Genomic DNA, 16,513 nt, shown 5'->3' with positions numbered 1-16,513 from the left:
GAGCGGCCTTTCAGGTTATGTCGATATAGGACTCGTTTTACTGTGGATATAGATACTGTTGTACCTGTTTCCTCCAGCATCTTCACAAGATCCTTTGTTGTTCTGGGATTGATTTGCACTTTTCACACCAAAGTACGTTCATCTCTAGGAGACAGAACGTGTCTCCTTTCTGAGCGTTATCCCGGCTGCGTGGTCCTATGGTGTTTATACTTGCGTACTACTGTTTGTACAGATGAACGTGCTACTTCCAGGCGTTTGGAAATTGCTCCCAAGGATGAACCGGACTTGTGGAGGTCTTGGCTGACTTCTTTTGATTTCCCTATGATGTCGAGCAAAGAGGCACTGAGTTTGAAGGTAGGCCTTGAAATACATCCATCAATTAGCCTATCAGAAGCATCTAAAGCCATGACATGATCTTCAGAAATGTTCCAAGCTGTTTGAAGGCACAGTTAACTCAGTGTATGTAAACTTCTGACCCACTGGAATTGTGATAGATTTACTAACCGACTTGCCAAAACTATAGTTTGTTAACCAGAAATGTGTGGAGTGGTTGAAAAACTAGCTTTAATGACTTCAATCCACATGTATGGTGACTTCTGACTTCAGTTGTATACGTTCAACTTTTTAACCAGTATTGAAAAAAGATGAATGGCATTTTGTGCATTCCATCAATGCAATTTCCAGATGATTATTGTTGGTTTATGAGATGTTCTTTTTGGTTATTTGTGCAAGATAGTGTTCAAACCTCAGAAAGCTTGCTGAAGAGGGACTTGCAAAATTGTCTAGTTATAATATTATGGGATCCCAATCAGAATAACTTATTCGATCAAAGTAGAGTTCCCCAAGGATCAGGCCCCAGCTAGTCTGTCCTTGGTCATGAGTTCTTGAAGAGACATGATAGAGACATGATGGGTTCCTGTGCTAAGATGTTTGGGAACAGCTGCATCAGGATGTTTGCTCTGGCATGCTCAGCATAACTGTACAGTACACCTCCCATGTGGTTCTCAGGCCTCTGGGCCAGTCTAGATGACCGAGTTGTTTTTGTTCCTGCGGCCAAGGTTGCGGCTGCCTCTGTTGTTCCTCCTCCAGCAGACGCAGCAGACAATGAGACTGGTGATGATGGCAGTGCAGACCACCGCGATGATAATGATCTGCGTGTTCCTGGACACACCCTCTCCGTTCCCCTGCCCACTGCTGGTGTCCTCCCCCTGCTCCTGGGTGGGCGTGGCCTCTGCAGCAGGGGAGGGGGTGCTCCTCTTGGGAGCGGGGGTGTGGGGCTTCCTCCTCTTCTCTGTCGGGGTGATATCAGGGACGGCGGTCGGAGTGGACAACATCAACTCCTCGTCAGTCAGTTCGGCTATGCTGTCACCGCTTAAGACAGAGGGCGTGAGGCACACCACAGTACTGAGGTTAGCCTTGGTGGGGTTCCGTATCAGCCAGTCCCGCAGTGGCACGATGTCCTGGTCACACTTCCAGGGATTTTCAGCAAGCAGCACCTCATTGGCCACCGCGAGGGTGCTGAGGAGCTCTGAGGGCAGGTTGAGGAGGGAGTTGTTGTGGAGGTCCAGCTGGCCAAGGTGGGAGTGGCCCTGGAGAAGCCTGGCAGGAAGGGAGTGGATGTAATTGTGCTCCAGGGAGATGTTTACCAGCTTATGCAGCCCCTGGAAGGTGCTTTCCTGCAGGCTGGTGAGGAGGTTGGTGTGTAGGGACACTTCCCCCAGCTCTGCCAGCCCACTGAAGGCCCCGGGAGACACAGAGCTGATCTGGTTCCGGCTCAGTACCAGCAGACGCAGCTGGGTCAGGTTGCTGAAGGTGTGTTCCTCCAGGTGGGTCAGCCGGTTGTCATACAGCCACAGCTCCCTCACGGCCATGGGGCCGAACACTCCTGGGGACAGACTCTGGAGCTCGTTCTCATACAGGGAGATCTGTGCCAGGTTAGGGAGGTTGAGGAGAATCCCCTCTGGGAGGGAAGTTAGCCGGTTGCTGGAGAGATAAAGCTTCTTTAGCCTCTGCAGCTGGGAGAACAGGTTAGCGGGGAGATGAGTGATGGCATTATCCTGCAGAGAGAGCTCCTCCAGGCTTACCAGGTCATCAAACGCTCCAGCAGGGATCGCCCTAAGAGCGTTCCGGTTCAGACGCAGGGATTTGAGCTTGCTCAGGCCCCTGAAGGTGTCCCTGTAGAGTTGGTTGATGCCGTTCCTGGCCAGGGTGAGATGCTCCAGCTGAGTGACAGAGCGAAAGGCCTTCTCTGGTACAGACGTGATGAGGTTCTTGCTGAAGTCCAGGGTCCTCAGAGCAGCGAGGGAGTAGAGCCAGGCGGGGCGAAGCACCAGGAACTTGTTGCCGCTCAGAGTCAGAGATTCCAGCTTCACCAGATTTAGAAACAGGGCCTCAGGCAGGTCATTCAGCTCAGTGCCTGTGAAGCCCAGGGCACCCAAGTTATGGGTGAAGTCAAAGGTGCCAGGGAATACTTCTCTGATCCCAGTGTCTTTGACCACAAAGATGCCAAGGGCCTCGGCAAAATCAGCCAAGTCATCAGGTTTGAGAGCGGTGATGTTGGTGTTGGAGATGTAGAAGGTGGTAGTGGAACCAGGCACTGAGGAGGGAAACTCTGTGATTGACCTGCCATGGCAAAGGATTTTGTTGTCTTTGCACTGGCATCCATCTGGGCACGCTCCAAGAACTCCACTGATGGCAAGGAGGAGGAGAAAGATGAGGAGGTTGATTGGCAGGTCCATTGATGCTCCTAGAAAAGATCAAAAGAGTGGTTACCCACTGGGCACAAACTGGTTGAGTCAACATGGTTTCCACGTCATTTCAATGAAATGGCATTAAACCAACTTGGAATAGACGTTGAATTCACGTCTGTGCCCAGTGGGTTGCTTTATTTGATGCCATGCACACCCAAACAACATGTCAGATTTATAAAGCAATATGTGTGACACTGTATAAAAAAAATCCACATTAAAATAAGACCTTATAAATCAAATTCAAGTGAGGTTAAAAATATATTAGACAAATACGGCTGCATCATCGATTCTTTAAATTGTGTCTTGTTAAATTGGGATCATGTGGATATAACACGCATGGGAGGGTGCGAGCTAAATAGACCATGAAATGGGCTCCATTTAGCATCTCCCGTTAAGTACTGGAATCAGTCCATCTGTTGACTTAATAGTACTTGATTAGTTAAGTTAATGGCTTAATGGGACTGTTAACTTAATAGTAGCAAAAATGAACAACTTTCTGTTCAAATGAGGGTAAACCGAAAATACTGCCAGATTGTGGTGTTTTTGTTTTCATGTGATTTTTTTTATTTGATTGGATCCACAATGGCTAGGCTATTATTTCTAGGAAATTCCCAGAGTCTAAAGTTAGAAAGGCTCATTTCTCACCCGACATTCTTACCAAATTATTCCTACACTCAGTACCATCTGAACAGACATACTAGTTCACCAGTCTAACCCCAGCTTAAAGGTCTGGCATAGAAGGCTAGGGCCTACAATTTTTTACAGCTGTTTTTTTTGTCAGTTTAGCAAACACTCCTATCCAGAGCTACTCACAGTAAATACTTCAAGTAAGCTGAAGGAAAGTGAAATAACCAAGTATTGTGAGGAAAAACCTGTGCACTTATGACATGTTACTCTCTTACAAAAAAAAGTGCTATCTAGAACCAAAAAGGGCTTCTTCGGCTGTCTCCATTTTTATTTTTATTTAATTTAATTTGTTATTTACCAGGTAAGTTGACTGAGAACACATTCTCATTTACAGCAATGACCTGGGGAATAGTTACAGGGGAGAGGGGGGGGGGTGTATGAGCCAATTGTAAACTGGGGATTATTAGGTGACCGTGATGGTTTAAGGGCCAGATTTGGGGAGAACCCATTCAAGAACCCCTTTTGGTTCCAGGTAGAAACATTTTGGGTTCCACATAGAAGCCTTTCCACAGAGGGTTCTACATGGAACCTATAATAGTTTTCCCTAGAACCAAAAACAGTTATCCTATGGGGACAGCTGCAGAACCCTGTTGGAACCCTTTTTTCTACAGTGCCTTCAGACAGTATTCACCCCCGTTGACTTTCTCCACATTTTGTTGTGTTACAGCATGAATTTAAAATGGATTTAAGTTGAGATTTTTGTGTCACTGGCCTACACACAATACCCCATAATGTCAAAGTGGAATGATGGTTTTAGAAATGTTTACAAATTAATTAAGAATAAAAAACTGAAATGTCTTGAGTAAATAAGTATTCAACTCCTTTGTTATGGCAAGACTAAATAAGTTCATGAGTAAAAATGTGTTTAACAAATCACATAATAAGTTGCATGGACTCACTTTGTGTGCAATATTTTTGAATGACTACATCATCTCTGTAACCTTCATATACAATTACAGTATACAGTGCCTTCAGAAAGTATTCAGACCCCTTAACTTTTTTCCACATTTTGTTACATTACAGCCTTATTCTAAATTATTATAGTTTTTTTATTCTCAGCGATGACAAAGCGAAAACAGATCTTTATAATTTTGGGCGGATTTCTAAAAAATACCAAACAGAAATACCTTATTTACATAAGACCCTTTGCTATGAGACTCCAAAATGGAGCTCAGGTGCATCCTATTTCCATTGATCATCCTTCACATGTTTCTACAACTTGATTGGAGTCCACCTGTGGTAAATTCAATTGATTGGACATGATGAGAACAACTATGGGACCTGTCTACATAATAATCAACAACCAACTTGACAGAGCTTGAATTGTTTTTGAAGAATAATGTGCAAATATTGTACATTCTAGGTGTGCACAGCTCTTAGAGACTTACCCAAAAAGACTGCTGTAATCACTGTGAGTCATATATTGACTAAGTGGCGTGAATATATATGTAAATTCGATACACTATATATACAAAAGTATGTGGACACCCCTTCAAATTTGTGGATTAGGCTATTTCAGCCACACTCCTTGCTGACAGGTGTATAAAATAAAGCACACAGCCATGCGATCTCCATAGACAAATATTGGCTGTAGAATGGCCTTACTGAAGAGCTCAGTGACTTTCAATGAGGCATCGTCATAGGATGCCAGCTTTGCAACAAGTTAGTTAGTCAAATTTCTGCCCTGCTATAGCTGCTCCGGTCAACGGTAAGTGTTGTTATTGTGAAATGGAAATGTCTAGGAGCAACAACAGCTCAGCCACGAATTTGCTCAAAGAACAGCAACCTCTTGAGTGCTGAAGCGCGTAGCACATAAAAAGTGTCTGTCCTCAGTTGCGACACTCGAATTCCAAACTGCCTCTGGAAGCAGCGTCAGCACAAGAACTGTTCGTTGGGAGCTTCATGAAATAGGTTTCCATGGCCGAACAGCCTTACACAAGCCTAAGATCACCATGCACAAAGCCAAATGTTAGCTGGAGTAGTGCAAAGCTCACTGCCATTGGACTGAAGTAGTGGAAACGCGTTCTCTGGGGTGATGAATCACACTTCACCATCTGGCAGTCCGACGGATGAATCTGGGTTTGGCAGAAGCCAGGAGAACGCTACCTGCCCAAATGCATAGTGGCAACTGTGAAGTTTGGTGGATGAGGAATAATGGTCTGTGGCTGTTTTTTATAGTTCGGACTAGGCCACTTAGTTCCAGTGAAGCGAAATCTTAACGCTACAGCATACAATGACATTCTAGACGATTCTGTGCTTCCAACTTTGTGGCAACAGTTATGGGAACAACCTTTCCTGTTTCAGCATGACAATGTCCCTGTGCACAAACAGGTCCATACAGAAATGTTTTGTCGAGATCGATGTGGAAGAACTTGACTGGTCTGCACAGATCCCTGGCCTCAACCCCATCGGACACCTTTGGGATGAATTGTAACGCTGACTGCGAGCCAGACCTAATCGCACAACATCAGTCCGACCTCACTAATGCTCTTGTGGCTGAATGGAAGCAAGTCCCCGCAGCAATGTTTCAACGTCTAGTGGAAAGCCTTCCCAGAAGAGTGGAGATTGTTATAGCAGCAAAGAACCAACTCCATATTAATGTTATAGCACCAACTCCATATTAATGCTCATGATTCTGGAATGAGATGTTCGACAAGCAGCTGTCCACATACTTTTGGTCATGTAGCGTATTTCCTTTTCAATAAATTAGCTAAAACGTATACAAACAAAATGTTCACTTTGTCATTATGGGGTATTGTTGTGTAGATGGGTGAGAATGATTTTATTTTAATACATTTTGATTTAAGACTAACAACAAAATGTGGAATAGGTCAAGAGGCGTGAATCCTTTCTGAAGTGTAGTAATTGAATCAAAGTTTCAAAGTACCAGTACAAGAAGTGCAAAATTCAGCATAAAATACTGTATAATGCTTTTAAGTGTGGCTTAATTCACCACCACAAGTGTTCTAGGCAAAGGATAGCCACAGCATTAGCATACTGCAGCATTCTGGGGCTGTGGACTGTTTGGACTGTTTGTAATGGCAGAGGAAGCAGCATATACAAAGCGCTGCGAATATTATTGTCGGTTTGGTTCTCTCTCCATATAGACCCTGGTCCACTATTAAAGTCGAATGGCAGCGGAATGTTATTTTAAAGTGCAGATGGAGTGTTTGAAAGACTAGCGTGTTTGTCCTTCCATTGAACACAGCCACAGAGGAATTGGGTTTTATTATTACATCAAAGAAGTAGGAACATAAATCCGTTCCTGGAGTTTCCCAGATGTTACCCATTTCAATAGATTTTGTGTTCAGTCAGTATGTAGCCTATTTGCTTTGAGTTTCTCTCTATAAAGTAGAAACAACATAGACTAGTTCCAGTTTCTTATCAAAATATTGGTATCATACCATTTGGATTAGGTTTGAATCATTTTTGAGTTATGTTGCATGTTGCTCATCATAACCATAGCAACCTGTGGATGTGTGTGCAACACACTGCTTCCCCTGGTAGTCCAAATAGGTCAGTATTGACTATAGCAGCAGTATATAGTGCTTTTGGAAAGTATTCAGACCCCTTGACTTTTTCCACATTTTGTTATGTTACAGGCTTATTCTAAAATAATCCCCCCCCCCCCCCTCCCCCCTCATCAATCTACACACAGTACTCCATTATGACAAAGCAAAAACAGGTTTTTAGAAATTTCTGCAAATATACAGTACCAGTCAAAAGTTCGGACACCTTATTCAAGGGTTTTTCTTTATTTTTTACTATTTTCCATATTGTAGTATAATAGTGAAAACATCAAAACTATGAAATAACATATATGGAATCATGTAGTAACCAAAAAAGGGTTAAACCAATCATAAAATATTTGAGATTCTTCAAAGTAGCCACCCTTTGCCTTGATGACAACTTTGCACACTCTTGGCATTCTCTCTACCAGCTTCACCTGGAATGCTTTTCCAACAGGAGTTCCAAAATATGCACTTGTTGGCTGCTTTTCCTTCACTCTGAGGTCCAACTCATCCCAAACAATTTCAATTGGGTTGAGGTTGGGTGATTGCGGAGGCCAGGTCATCTGATGCAGCACTCCATCACTCTCCTTCTAGGTCAAATAACCCTTACATAACCCTTACATAGCCTGGATGTGTGTTGGGTCATTGTCCTGTTGAAAAACAAATGATAGTTCCACTAAGTTCAAATCAGATGGGATGGCGTATGGCTGCAGAATGCTGTGGTAGCCATGCTAGTTAAGTGTGCCTTGAATTGTAAATGAATCACCGACAGTGTCACCAGCAAAGCACCCTCACACCATAACACCTCCTCCTCCATGCTTCGTGGTGGGAACTACACATGCAGAGATCATCCTTTCACCTTCTCTGTCTCACAAAGATGTGGTGGTTGGAACCAAAAACCTCTCATTTGGACTCATCAGACCAAAGATTTCCACTGGTCTAATGTCTATTGCTCGTGTTTCTTGGCCCAAGCAAGTCTCTTCTTATTATTGGTGTCCTTAAGTAGTGGTTTCTTTGCAGCAATTCAACCATGAAGGCCTGATTCATGCAGTCTCCTCTGAACAGTTGATGAACTCTGTGAAGCGTCCCCGCAGAAGGCTTTTTGGTAGGCCGTCATTGTAAATAAGAATTTGTTCTTAACTAACTTGCCTAGTTAAATAAAGGTTAAATAAATAACAAATTTGGGCTGCAATCTGAGGTAAATTTAACTCTACTGAACGTATCCACTGCAGCAGAGGGAACTCTGGGTCTTCCTTTCCTGTGGCGGTCCTCATGAGACAGTTTCATCATAGCGCTTGATGTTTTTTTTGACTGCACATGAACAAACTTTCAAAGTTGCAGATTATGGACTGTTGTTTCTCTTTGCTTATTTAAGATGTTCTTGCTATAATATGGAATTGGTATTTTACCAAATAGGGCTATATTCTGTATACCACCCCAGCCTTGTCACAACACAACTGATTGGCTAAAATGCGTTGAGAATGAAAGAAATTCCACAAATTACCTTTTAACAAGGCACCCCTTTTTATTGAAATGCATTCCAGTTGACTACCTCATGAAGCTGGTTGAGGGAATGCCAAGAGTGTGCAAAGCTGTCAAGGCAAAGGGTGGCTGCTTTGAAGAATCTCAAAAATAAAATATATTTTGATGTCTTCACTATTATTCTACAATGTAGAAAATAGGAAAAGTATAGAAAAACCCTTGAATCAGTAGGTGTGTCCAAACTTTTGACAGGTTTTATATATATATATATATATATATATATATATATATATATATATATATATATATATATATATATATATATATATATATATAGGTAGCATACACTTACGTTGGAGTCGTTAACTCGTTTTTAAACCACTCCACAAATTTCTTGTTAAACATCATTTTGGCAAGTCGGTTAGGACATCTACATTGTGAATGACGCAATACATTTTTTCAACAATTGTTTACAGACAGATTATTTAACTTATAATTAACTGTATCACAATTTCGGTGGGTCAGAAGTTTACATACACTAAGTTGACTGTGCCTTTAAACAGCTTGTAAAATTCCAGAAATTGATGTCATGGCTTTAGAAGCTTCTGATAGGCTAATTGACATCATTGGAGTCAATTGGAGGTGTACCTGTGGATGTATTTCAAGGCCTACCTTCAAACTCAGTGCCTCTTTGCTTGACATCATGGGGAATCAAAAGAAATCAGCCAAGACCTCAGAAAAAAATTGTAGACCTCCACAAGTCTGGTTCATCCTTGGGAGCAATTTCCAAACGCCTGAAGGTACCACGTTAATCTGTACAAACAATAGTATGCAAGTATAAACACCATAGGACCACGCAGCCGTCATATCGCTCAGGAAGGAGACGCGTTCTGTCTCCTAGCGATGAACGTACTTTGGTGCAAAAAGTGCAAATCAATCCCAGAACAACAGCAAAGGACCTTGTGAAGATGCTGGAGGAAACAGGTACAATAATATCTATATCCACAGTAAAACGAGTCCTATATATCGACATAACCTGAAAGGCCGCTCAGCATGGAAGAAGCCACGGCTCCAAAACCCCCATTAACAAAAGCCTGACTACGGTTTGCGACTGCACAAAGATCATACTTTTTGGAGAAATGTCCTCTGGTCTGATGAAACAAAAATAGAACTGTTTGTCCATGACGACCATTGTTATGTTTGGAGGAAAAAGGGGGAGGCTTGCAAGTCGAAGAACACCATCCCAGCCGTGAAGCACGGGGGTGACAGCATCATGTTGTGGGGGTGCTTTGCTGCAGGAGGGACTGGTGAACTTCACAAAATAGATGGCTTCATGAGAAAGGAAAATTATGTGGATATATTGAAGCAACATCTCAAGACATCAGTTAAAGTTTGGTCGCAATTGGGTCTTCCAAATGGACAATGACCCCAAGTATACTTCCAAAGTTGTGGCAAAATGGCTTAAGTCCAACAAAGTCAAGGTATTGGAGTGGCCATCACAAAGCCCTGACCTCAATCCTATAGAAAATGTGTGGACAGAACTGAAAAAGCATGTGCAAGCAAGGAGACTCATTTACACCAGCTCTGTCAGGAGGAATGGGCCAAAATTCACCCAGCTTGTGGAAGGCTACCCGAAACGTTTGACCCAAGTTAAACTATTTAAAGGCAACGCTACAAATACTAATTGAGTGTATGTAAACGTCTGACCCACTAGGAATGTGATGAAAGAAATAAAAGCTGAAATAAATCATTATCTCTACTATTATTCTGACATTTCACATTCATAAAATAAAGTGGTGATCCTAACTGACCTAAGACAGGGAATTTTTACTCAGATTAAATGTCAGGAATTGGAAAAAATGAGTTTAAATGTATTCGGCTCAGGTGTATGTAAATTTCCCGATTTCAACTGTGTGTGTGTGTGTGTATATATACACTGCTCAAAAAATAGAGGGAACACTTAAACAACACAATGTAACTCTAAGTCAATCACACTTCTGTGAAATCAAGCTGTCCACTTAGAAAGCAACTCTGATTGACAATAAATTTCACATGCTGTTGTGCAAATGGAATAGACAACAGGTGGAAATTATAGGCAATTAGCAAGACAATAAAGGAGTGGTTCTGCAGGTGATAACCACAGACCACTTCTCAGTTCCTATGCTTCCTGGCTGATGTTTTGGTCACTTTTGAATGCTGGCGGTGCTTTCACTCTAGTGGTAGCATGAGACGGAGTCTACAACCCACACAAGTGGCTCAGGTAGTGCAGCTCATCCAGGATGGCACATCAATGCGAGCTGTGGCAAGAAGGTTTGCTGTGTCTGTCAGTGTAGTGTCCAGAGCATGGAGGCGCTACCAGGAGACAGGCCAGTACATCAGGAGACGTGGAGGATGCCATAGGAGGGCAACAACCCAGCAGAAGGACCGCTACCTCCGCCTTTGTGCAAGGAGGAGCAGGAGGAGCCCTGCCAGAGCCCTGCAAAATGATCTCAAGCAGGCCACAAATGTGCATGTGTCTGCTCAAACAGTGAGAAACAGACTCCATGAGGGTGGTATGAGGGCCCGACGTCCACAGGTGGGGTTGTGCTTACAGCCCAACACCGTGCAGGACGTTTGACATTTGCCAGAGAACACTCAGATTGGCAAATTCGCCACTGGAGCCCTGTGCTCTTCACAGATGAAAGCAGGTTCACACTGAGCACATGTGACAGACGTGACAGTCTGGAGACGCCGTGGAGAACGTTCTGCTGCCTGCAACATGACCGGTTTGACCGGTTTGGCAGTGGGTCAGTCATGGTAACCAGTCACTGCTAACCTACAAAGAATTACATGGGCTTGCTCCTACCTATCTCTCTGATTTGGTCCTGCCGTACATACCTACACGTACGCTACGGTCACAAGACGCAGGCCTCCTAATTGTCCCTAGAATTTCTAAGCAAACAGCTGGAGGCAGGACTTTGTCCTATAGAGCTCCATTTTTATGGAACGGTCTGCCTACCCATGTCAGAGACGCAAACTCGGTCTCAACCTTTAAGTCTTTACTGAAGACTCATCTCTTCAGTGGGTCATATGATTGAGTGTAGTCTGGCCCAGGAGTGGGAAGGTGAACGGAAAGGCTCTGGAGCAACGAACCGCCCTTGCTGTCTCTGCCTGGCCGGTTCCCCTCTTTCCACTGGGATTCTCTGCCTCTAACCCTATTACAGGGGCTGAGTCACTGGCTTGCTGGGGCTCTCTCATGCCGTGCCTGGAGGGGGTGCGTCACCTGAGTGGGTTGATTCACTGTTGTGGTCATCCTGTCTGGGTTGGCGCCCCCCCCCTTGGGTTGTGCCGTGGCGGAGATCTTTGTGGGCTATACTCAGCCTTGTCTCAGGATGGTAAGTTGGTGGTTGAAGATATCCCTCTAGTGGTGTGGGGGCTGTGCTTTGGCAAAGTGGGTGGGGTTATATCCTTCCTGTTTGGCCCTGTCCGGGGGTGTCCTCGGATGGGGCCACAGTGTCTCCTGACCCCTCCTGTCTCAGCCTCCAGTATTTATGCTGCAGTAGTTTATGTGTCGGGGGGCTGGGGTCAGTTTGTTATATCTGGAGTACTTCTCCTTTCCTATTCGGTGTCCTGTGTGAATCTAAGTGTGCGTTCTCTAATTCTCTCCTACTCTCTTTCTTTCTCTCTCTCGGAGGACCTGAGCCCTAGGACCATGCCCCAGGACTACCTGACATGATGACTCCTTGCTGTCCCCAGTCCACCTGGCCATGCTGCTGTTCCAGTTTCAACTGACCTGAGCCCTAGGACCATGCCCCAGGACTACCTGACATGATGACTCCTTGCTGTCCCCAGTCCACCTGGCCATGCTGCTGCTCCAGTTTCAACTTCCACCTGACTGTGCTGCTGCTCCAGTTTCAACTGTTCTGCCTTATTATTATTCGACCATGCTGGTCATTTATGAACATTTGAACATCCTGGCCATGTTCTGTTATAATCTCCACCCGGCACAGCCAGAAGAGGACTGGCCACCCCCACATAGCCTGGTTCCTCTCTAGGTTTCTTCATAGGTTTCGGCCTTTCTAGGGAGTTTTTCCTAGCCACCGTGCTTCTACACCTGCATTGCTTGCTGTTTGGGGTTTTAGGCTGGGTTTCTGTACAGCACTTTGAGATATCAGCTGATGTACGAAGGGCTATATAAATACATTTGATTTGATTTGATTTGAAATAAAATAAAATTGATTTGATGGTGTGGGGTGGCATTTCTTTGGGGGGCCGCACAGCTCTCCATGTGCTCGCCAGAGGTAGCCTGACTGCCATTAGGTACCGAGATGAGATCCTCAGACCCCTTGTGAGACCATATGCTGGTGCGGTTGGCCCTGGGTTCCTCCTAATGCAAGAAGACAATGTTAGACCTCATGTGGCTGGAGTGTGTCAGCAGTTCCTGCAAGAGGAAGGCATTGATGCTATGGACTGGCCCGCCCGTTCCCCAGACCTGAATCCAATTGAGCACATCTTGGACATCATGTCTCGCTCCATCCACCAACGCCACATTGCACCAGACTGTCCAGGAGTTGGCGGATGCTTTAGTCCAGGTCTGGGAGGAGATCCCTCAGGAGACCATCCGCCACCTCATCAGGAGCATGCCCAGGCGTTGTAGGGAGGTCATACAGGCACGTGGAGGCCACACACACTACCTAGCCTCATTTTGACTTGTTTTAAGGACATTACATCAAAGTTGGATCAGCCTGTGGTGTGGTTTTCCTCTTTAATTTTGAGTGTGACTCCAAATCCGGACCTCCATGGGTTGATAAATTGATAATTCTATTGATAATTTTTGTGTGATTTTGTTGTCAGCACATTCAACTATGTAAAGAAAAAAGTATTTAATAAGAATGTTTCATTCATTTAGATCTAGGATGTGTTATTTTAGCGTTCCCTTAATTTTTTTGAGCAGTGTATATATATATATATATATATATATATATATATATATATATTTTTTTTTTACACAAGTTTTCAGACCCTTTGCTATGAGACCTGAAATTGAGCTCAAGTGCATCCTGTTTCCATCAATCATACTGTTTCCAGATGTTTCTACAACTTCCTTGGAGTCCACCTGAAGTAAATTAAATTGATTAGACATGAGTTGGAAAGGCACACACCTGTCTATATAAGGTCCCACAGTTGACGGTGCATGTCAGAGCAGAAACCAAGCCATGAGGTCGAAGGAATTGTCTGTAGAGCTCCAAGACAGGATTATGTCGAGGCACAGATCTGGGGAAGGGTACCAAAATGTTTCTGCAGCATTGAAGGTCCCCAAGAACACAGTGGCCTCCTCCATTCTTAACCAGAAGAAGTTTGGAACCACCAAGACGCTTCCTAGAGCTGGCTGCCTGAGCAATCGGGTAGAAGAGTCTTGGTCAGGGAGGTGACCAAGAACCCGATGGTCACTCTGAAAGAGCTCCTTAGTTCCTCTGTGGAGATGGGGTAACCTTCCAGAAGGACAACCATCTCTGCAGCACGCCACCAATTAGGCCTTTATGGTAGATTGGCTAGACAGAAGCCACTCATTAGTAAAAGGCACATTACATCCTGCTTGAAGTTTGCCAAAAGGCACCTAAAGACACTCAGACCATGAGAAACAAGATTCTCTTGTCTGATTAATCCAAGATTGAACTCTTTGGCCTGAATGCCCACCGTCACATCTGGAGCAAACCTGGCACCATCCCTACGGTGAAGCATGCTGGTGGCAGCATCATGTTGTGGGTATGTTTTTCAGTGGGAGACTAGTCAGGATCTAGGGAAAGATGATCGGAGAAAAGTACAGAGATCCTTGATGAAAAACCGCTCCAGATAGCTCAGGACTGGGGTGAAGGTTCACCTTCCAACAGGATAACAACCGTAAGCACACAGCCAACACAACGCAGGAGTGGGACAAGTCTCTGAATGTCCTTGAGTGGCCCGGACTTGAACCCGATCGAATATCCTCTGGAGAGACCTGAAAATAGCTGTGCAGTGACGCTCCCCATCCAACCTGACAGAGCTTGAGAGGATCTGCAGAGAAGATTTGGAGAAACTCCCCAAATACAGGTGTGCCGAGCTTGTAGCGCCATACCTAAGAAGACTTGAGGCTGTAATCATTGCTAAAGGTGCTTCAACAATGTACTGAGTAAAGGGTCTCAATTCTTATGAATATGTAATATTTACGTTTTTGTTGTTTTTTGCAAATTTGTATTAAAAAAACAACTTTTTGTCATTATGGGGGATTGTGTGTAGATTGATGAGGCGGGAAAATGTATTTTATCCATGTTAGGCTAACATAACAAAATGTGGAAAAGGTCATGGGGTCTGAATACTTTCCTAATGCACTGTAATTAAAGAATAGTTACTTACTCAGATGTTTCCTCTTAGGAAATTGTAGTTGAATGTTATCCTATCGCTGTTCCCCTCTAAGTGTTGGGAGTGAAGACATAGCCGATATGACTGAGCAGCACCATTGGCAAACATGCCTCTTCTGACTCCTCAGCAAAATACAAATGCATAAGGTCCCTATTTGAATGGCCGCTTACATTTAAACTGTCTCCTCTCTGATATAATCAGTCCCAGTCTCACCAAACCACAGTCTGGACTGGGCTGGAACATTTTACATTGTAAAACATTTCCAGTTCACCATTAATTGCTGTGATTTTTTTTTCTCTCCCCATTTCCTGGACTTAAGCATCAGCACTTTGCCAGTCACAAAATATATATCCAGCAAATTAGAGGGTGAGTTTATGGGGAGAGTTGCATAGACTAACAATATCACAAAGGTAATATAAAATGACATGAGACGATTTTTTTTGCAACGAATCCTGAAAAAACTTGGTTAAGGGTTGGAAGAGGAGCGTTTGAGCTCTCTTCAAAGCACATTTCTGTTTGTTCCCCCCGTAATTTGCGCACAGAAAGACTAAATAATATGGTTAAATCATAGTTTCAGAAAACCATGCTCCTACAGTCATCTACTTTATAATCGTTATAGTTTTTGTCTTGCTTGGACAATTAAAACTTCACAATAAAGTAGATGACGTCACTTAATAATAATTTGTTTTCATAATAATTACGGTTTTGACCATCTCTTTCTCATACGAGCAAAAAAAGCCATTTCAACAGAATACATGAGATTAGGAATCTTCAGGACAACCAGTGCACTGCTAACTATTGTAAAACGAGATGCTGTCGGCAATATGGTAGAGTGGAGCTTACCTTGTACAGCGCTTGGCAGTTGAGTGAACGGAGAAATGAGTTGGTGGGGAGTGTCTGCTATCTTGTATCCTCTCTTGTCACTGTGCTCCCTCTTCAGAAATGTCAGATGTGAATTAATTAGAGATTCCAGTTTCTTCCAGAACCACACATCCTCACATTGTTCAGCTCTTTGTCATCACGTTCATCATCCTCAATCAATCTTTTCCCCCTTTGCCCTTGAAACATTCAGGTCATGTACTGAAGCTGGCTTGCACCGCCTGTGCTCTGTCTGTTTCTCTTCCTCACATACACACACATTTTTTTGGGAAGTATGGTGGGGCGTTTGTGTGAGGGGGAAGTCCCACCCTCTCTGTAAAAGGACTGGATTTGTGTGAGGGTGTGCTTGGGAACTACTTGCATGAATGTGCGTGCCTTTGAGCGTGTTTGAAAATATATATATACTGTAGGTGTGTATGGGACTTTGTGGTTGTGCGTGAGTAAGTTGGCGTGTGTTTTAGGTGTTGACATGCTGACAGTGGGCTTTCAGTTGGGGTGGAGGGGCTGACCAATGCGCTGATGACCAAAAGCCTGATCGTGGGGGTGGAAGGGGAGGGGCTGCGGTTCTCATGCATGGCTCAGAGGCATACAGCACTAGGGATCAACCCTTTCAGATAATAACTAACGTATGATGGAGAGCCAGGGGTATTCACTTCTTCTATTTCAAGATTCCAAAGAAACGTCAGTCTTCTGCAGAAAAACAATTTTAGCCCAGTAGAGGTAAAGTGGCAATCATCTGCTCTCAATTAGACCTAAAGAAAGGTTGTACGTTAACCTACTATTCTTATTAACATTCCTCTCTGTTGCTGTAAAAGGGAAATCCAT

At 43.9% G+C, this 16,513-nt stretch overlaps 1 protein-coding gene across 1 annotated transcript; it reads right to left on the bottom strand.

Moving 5' to 3' along the window:
- Nucleotides 1–465: 465 nt before the first annotated feature.
- On the bottom strand, nucleotides 466–15,949 carry LOC109902934 (leucine-rich repeat-containing protein 15-like). The gene is made up of 2 exons (XM_031786383.1): nucleotides 15,653–15,949; nucleotides 466–2,746 (listed from the first exon to the last, which is right to left on the bottom strand). The coding sequence occupies exon 2, from the start codon at nucleotides 2,736–2,738 to the stop codon at nucleotides 1,023–1,025; it is 1,716 nt and encodes a 571-aa protein (XP_031642243.1). The 5' UTR covers nucleotides 2,739–2,746; nucleotides 15,653–15,949; the 3' UTR covers nucleotides 466–1,022.
- Between the last annotated feature and the right edge of the window lie 564 nt (nucleotides 15,950–16,513).

Source organism: Oncorhynchus kisutch, linkage group LG13 (assembly GCF_002021735.2).
Source record: "Oncorhynchus kisutch isolate 150728-3 linkage group LG13, Okis_V2, whole genome shotgun sequence".
Taxonomy (NCBI): Eukaryota; Metazoa; Chordata; class Actinopteri; order Salmoniformes; family Salmonidae; genus Oncorhynchus; species Oncorhynchus kisutch.
The sequence above is the reverse complement of the archived record's forward strand: the minus strand, read 5'-3'. Positions and strand labels throughout refer to the sequence as shown.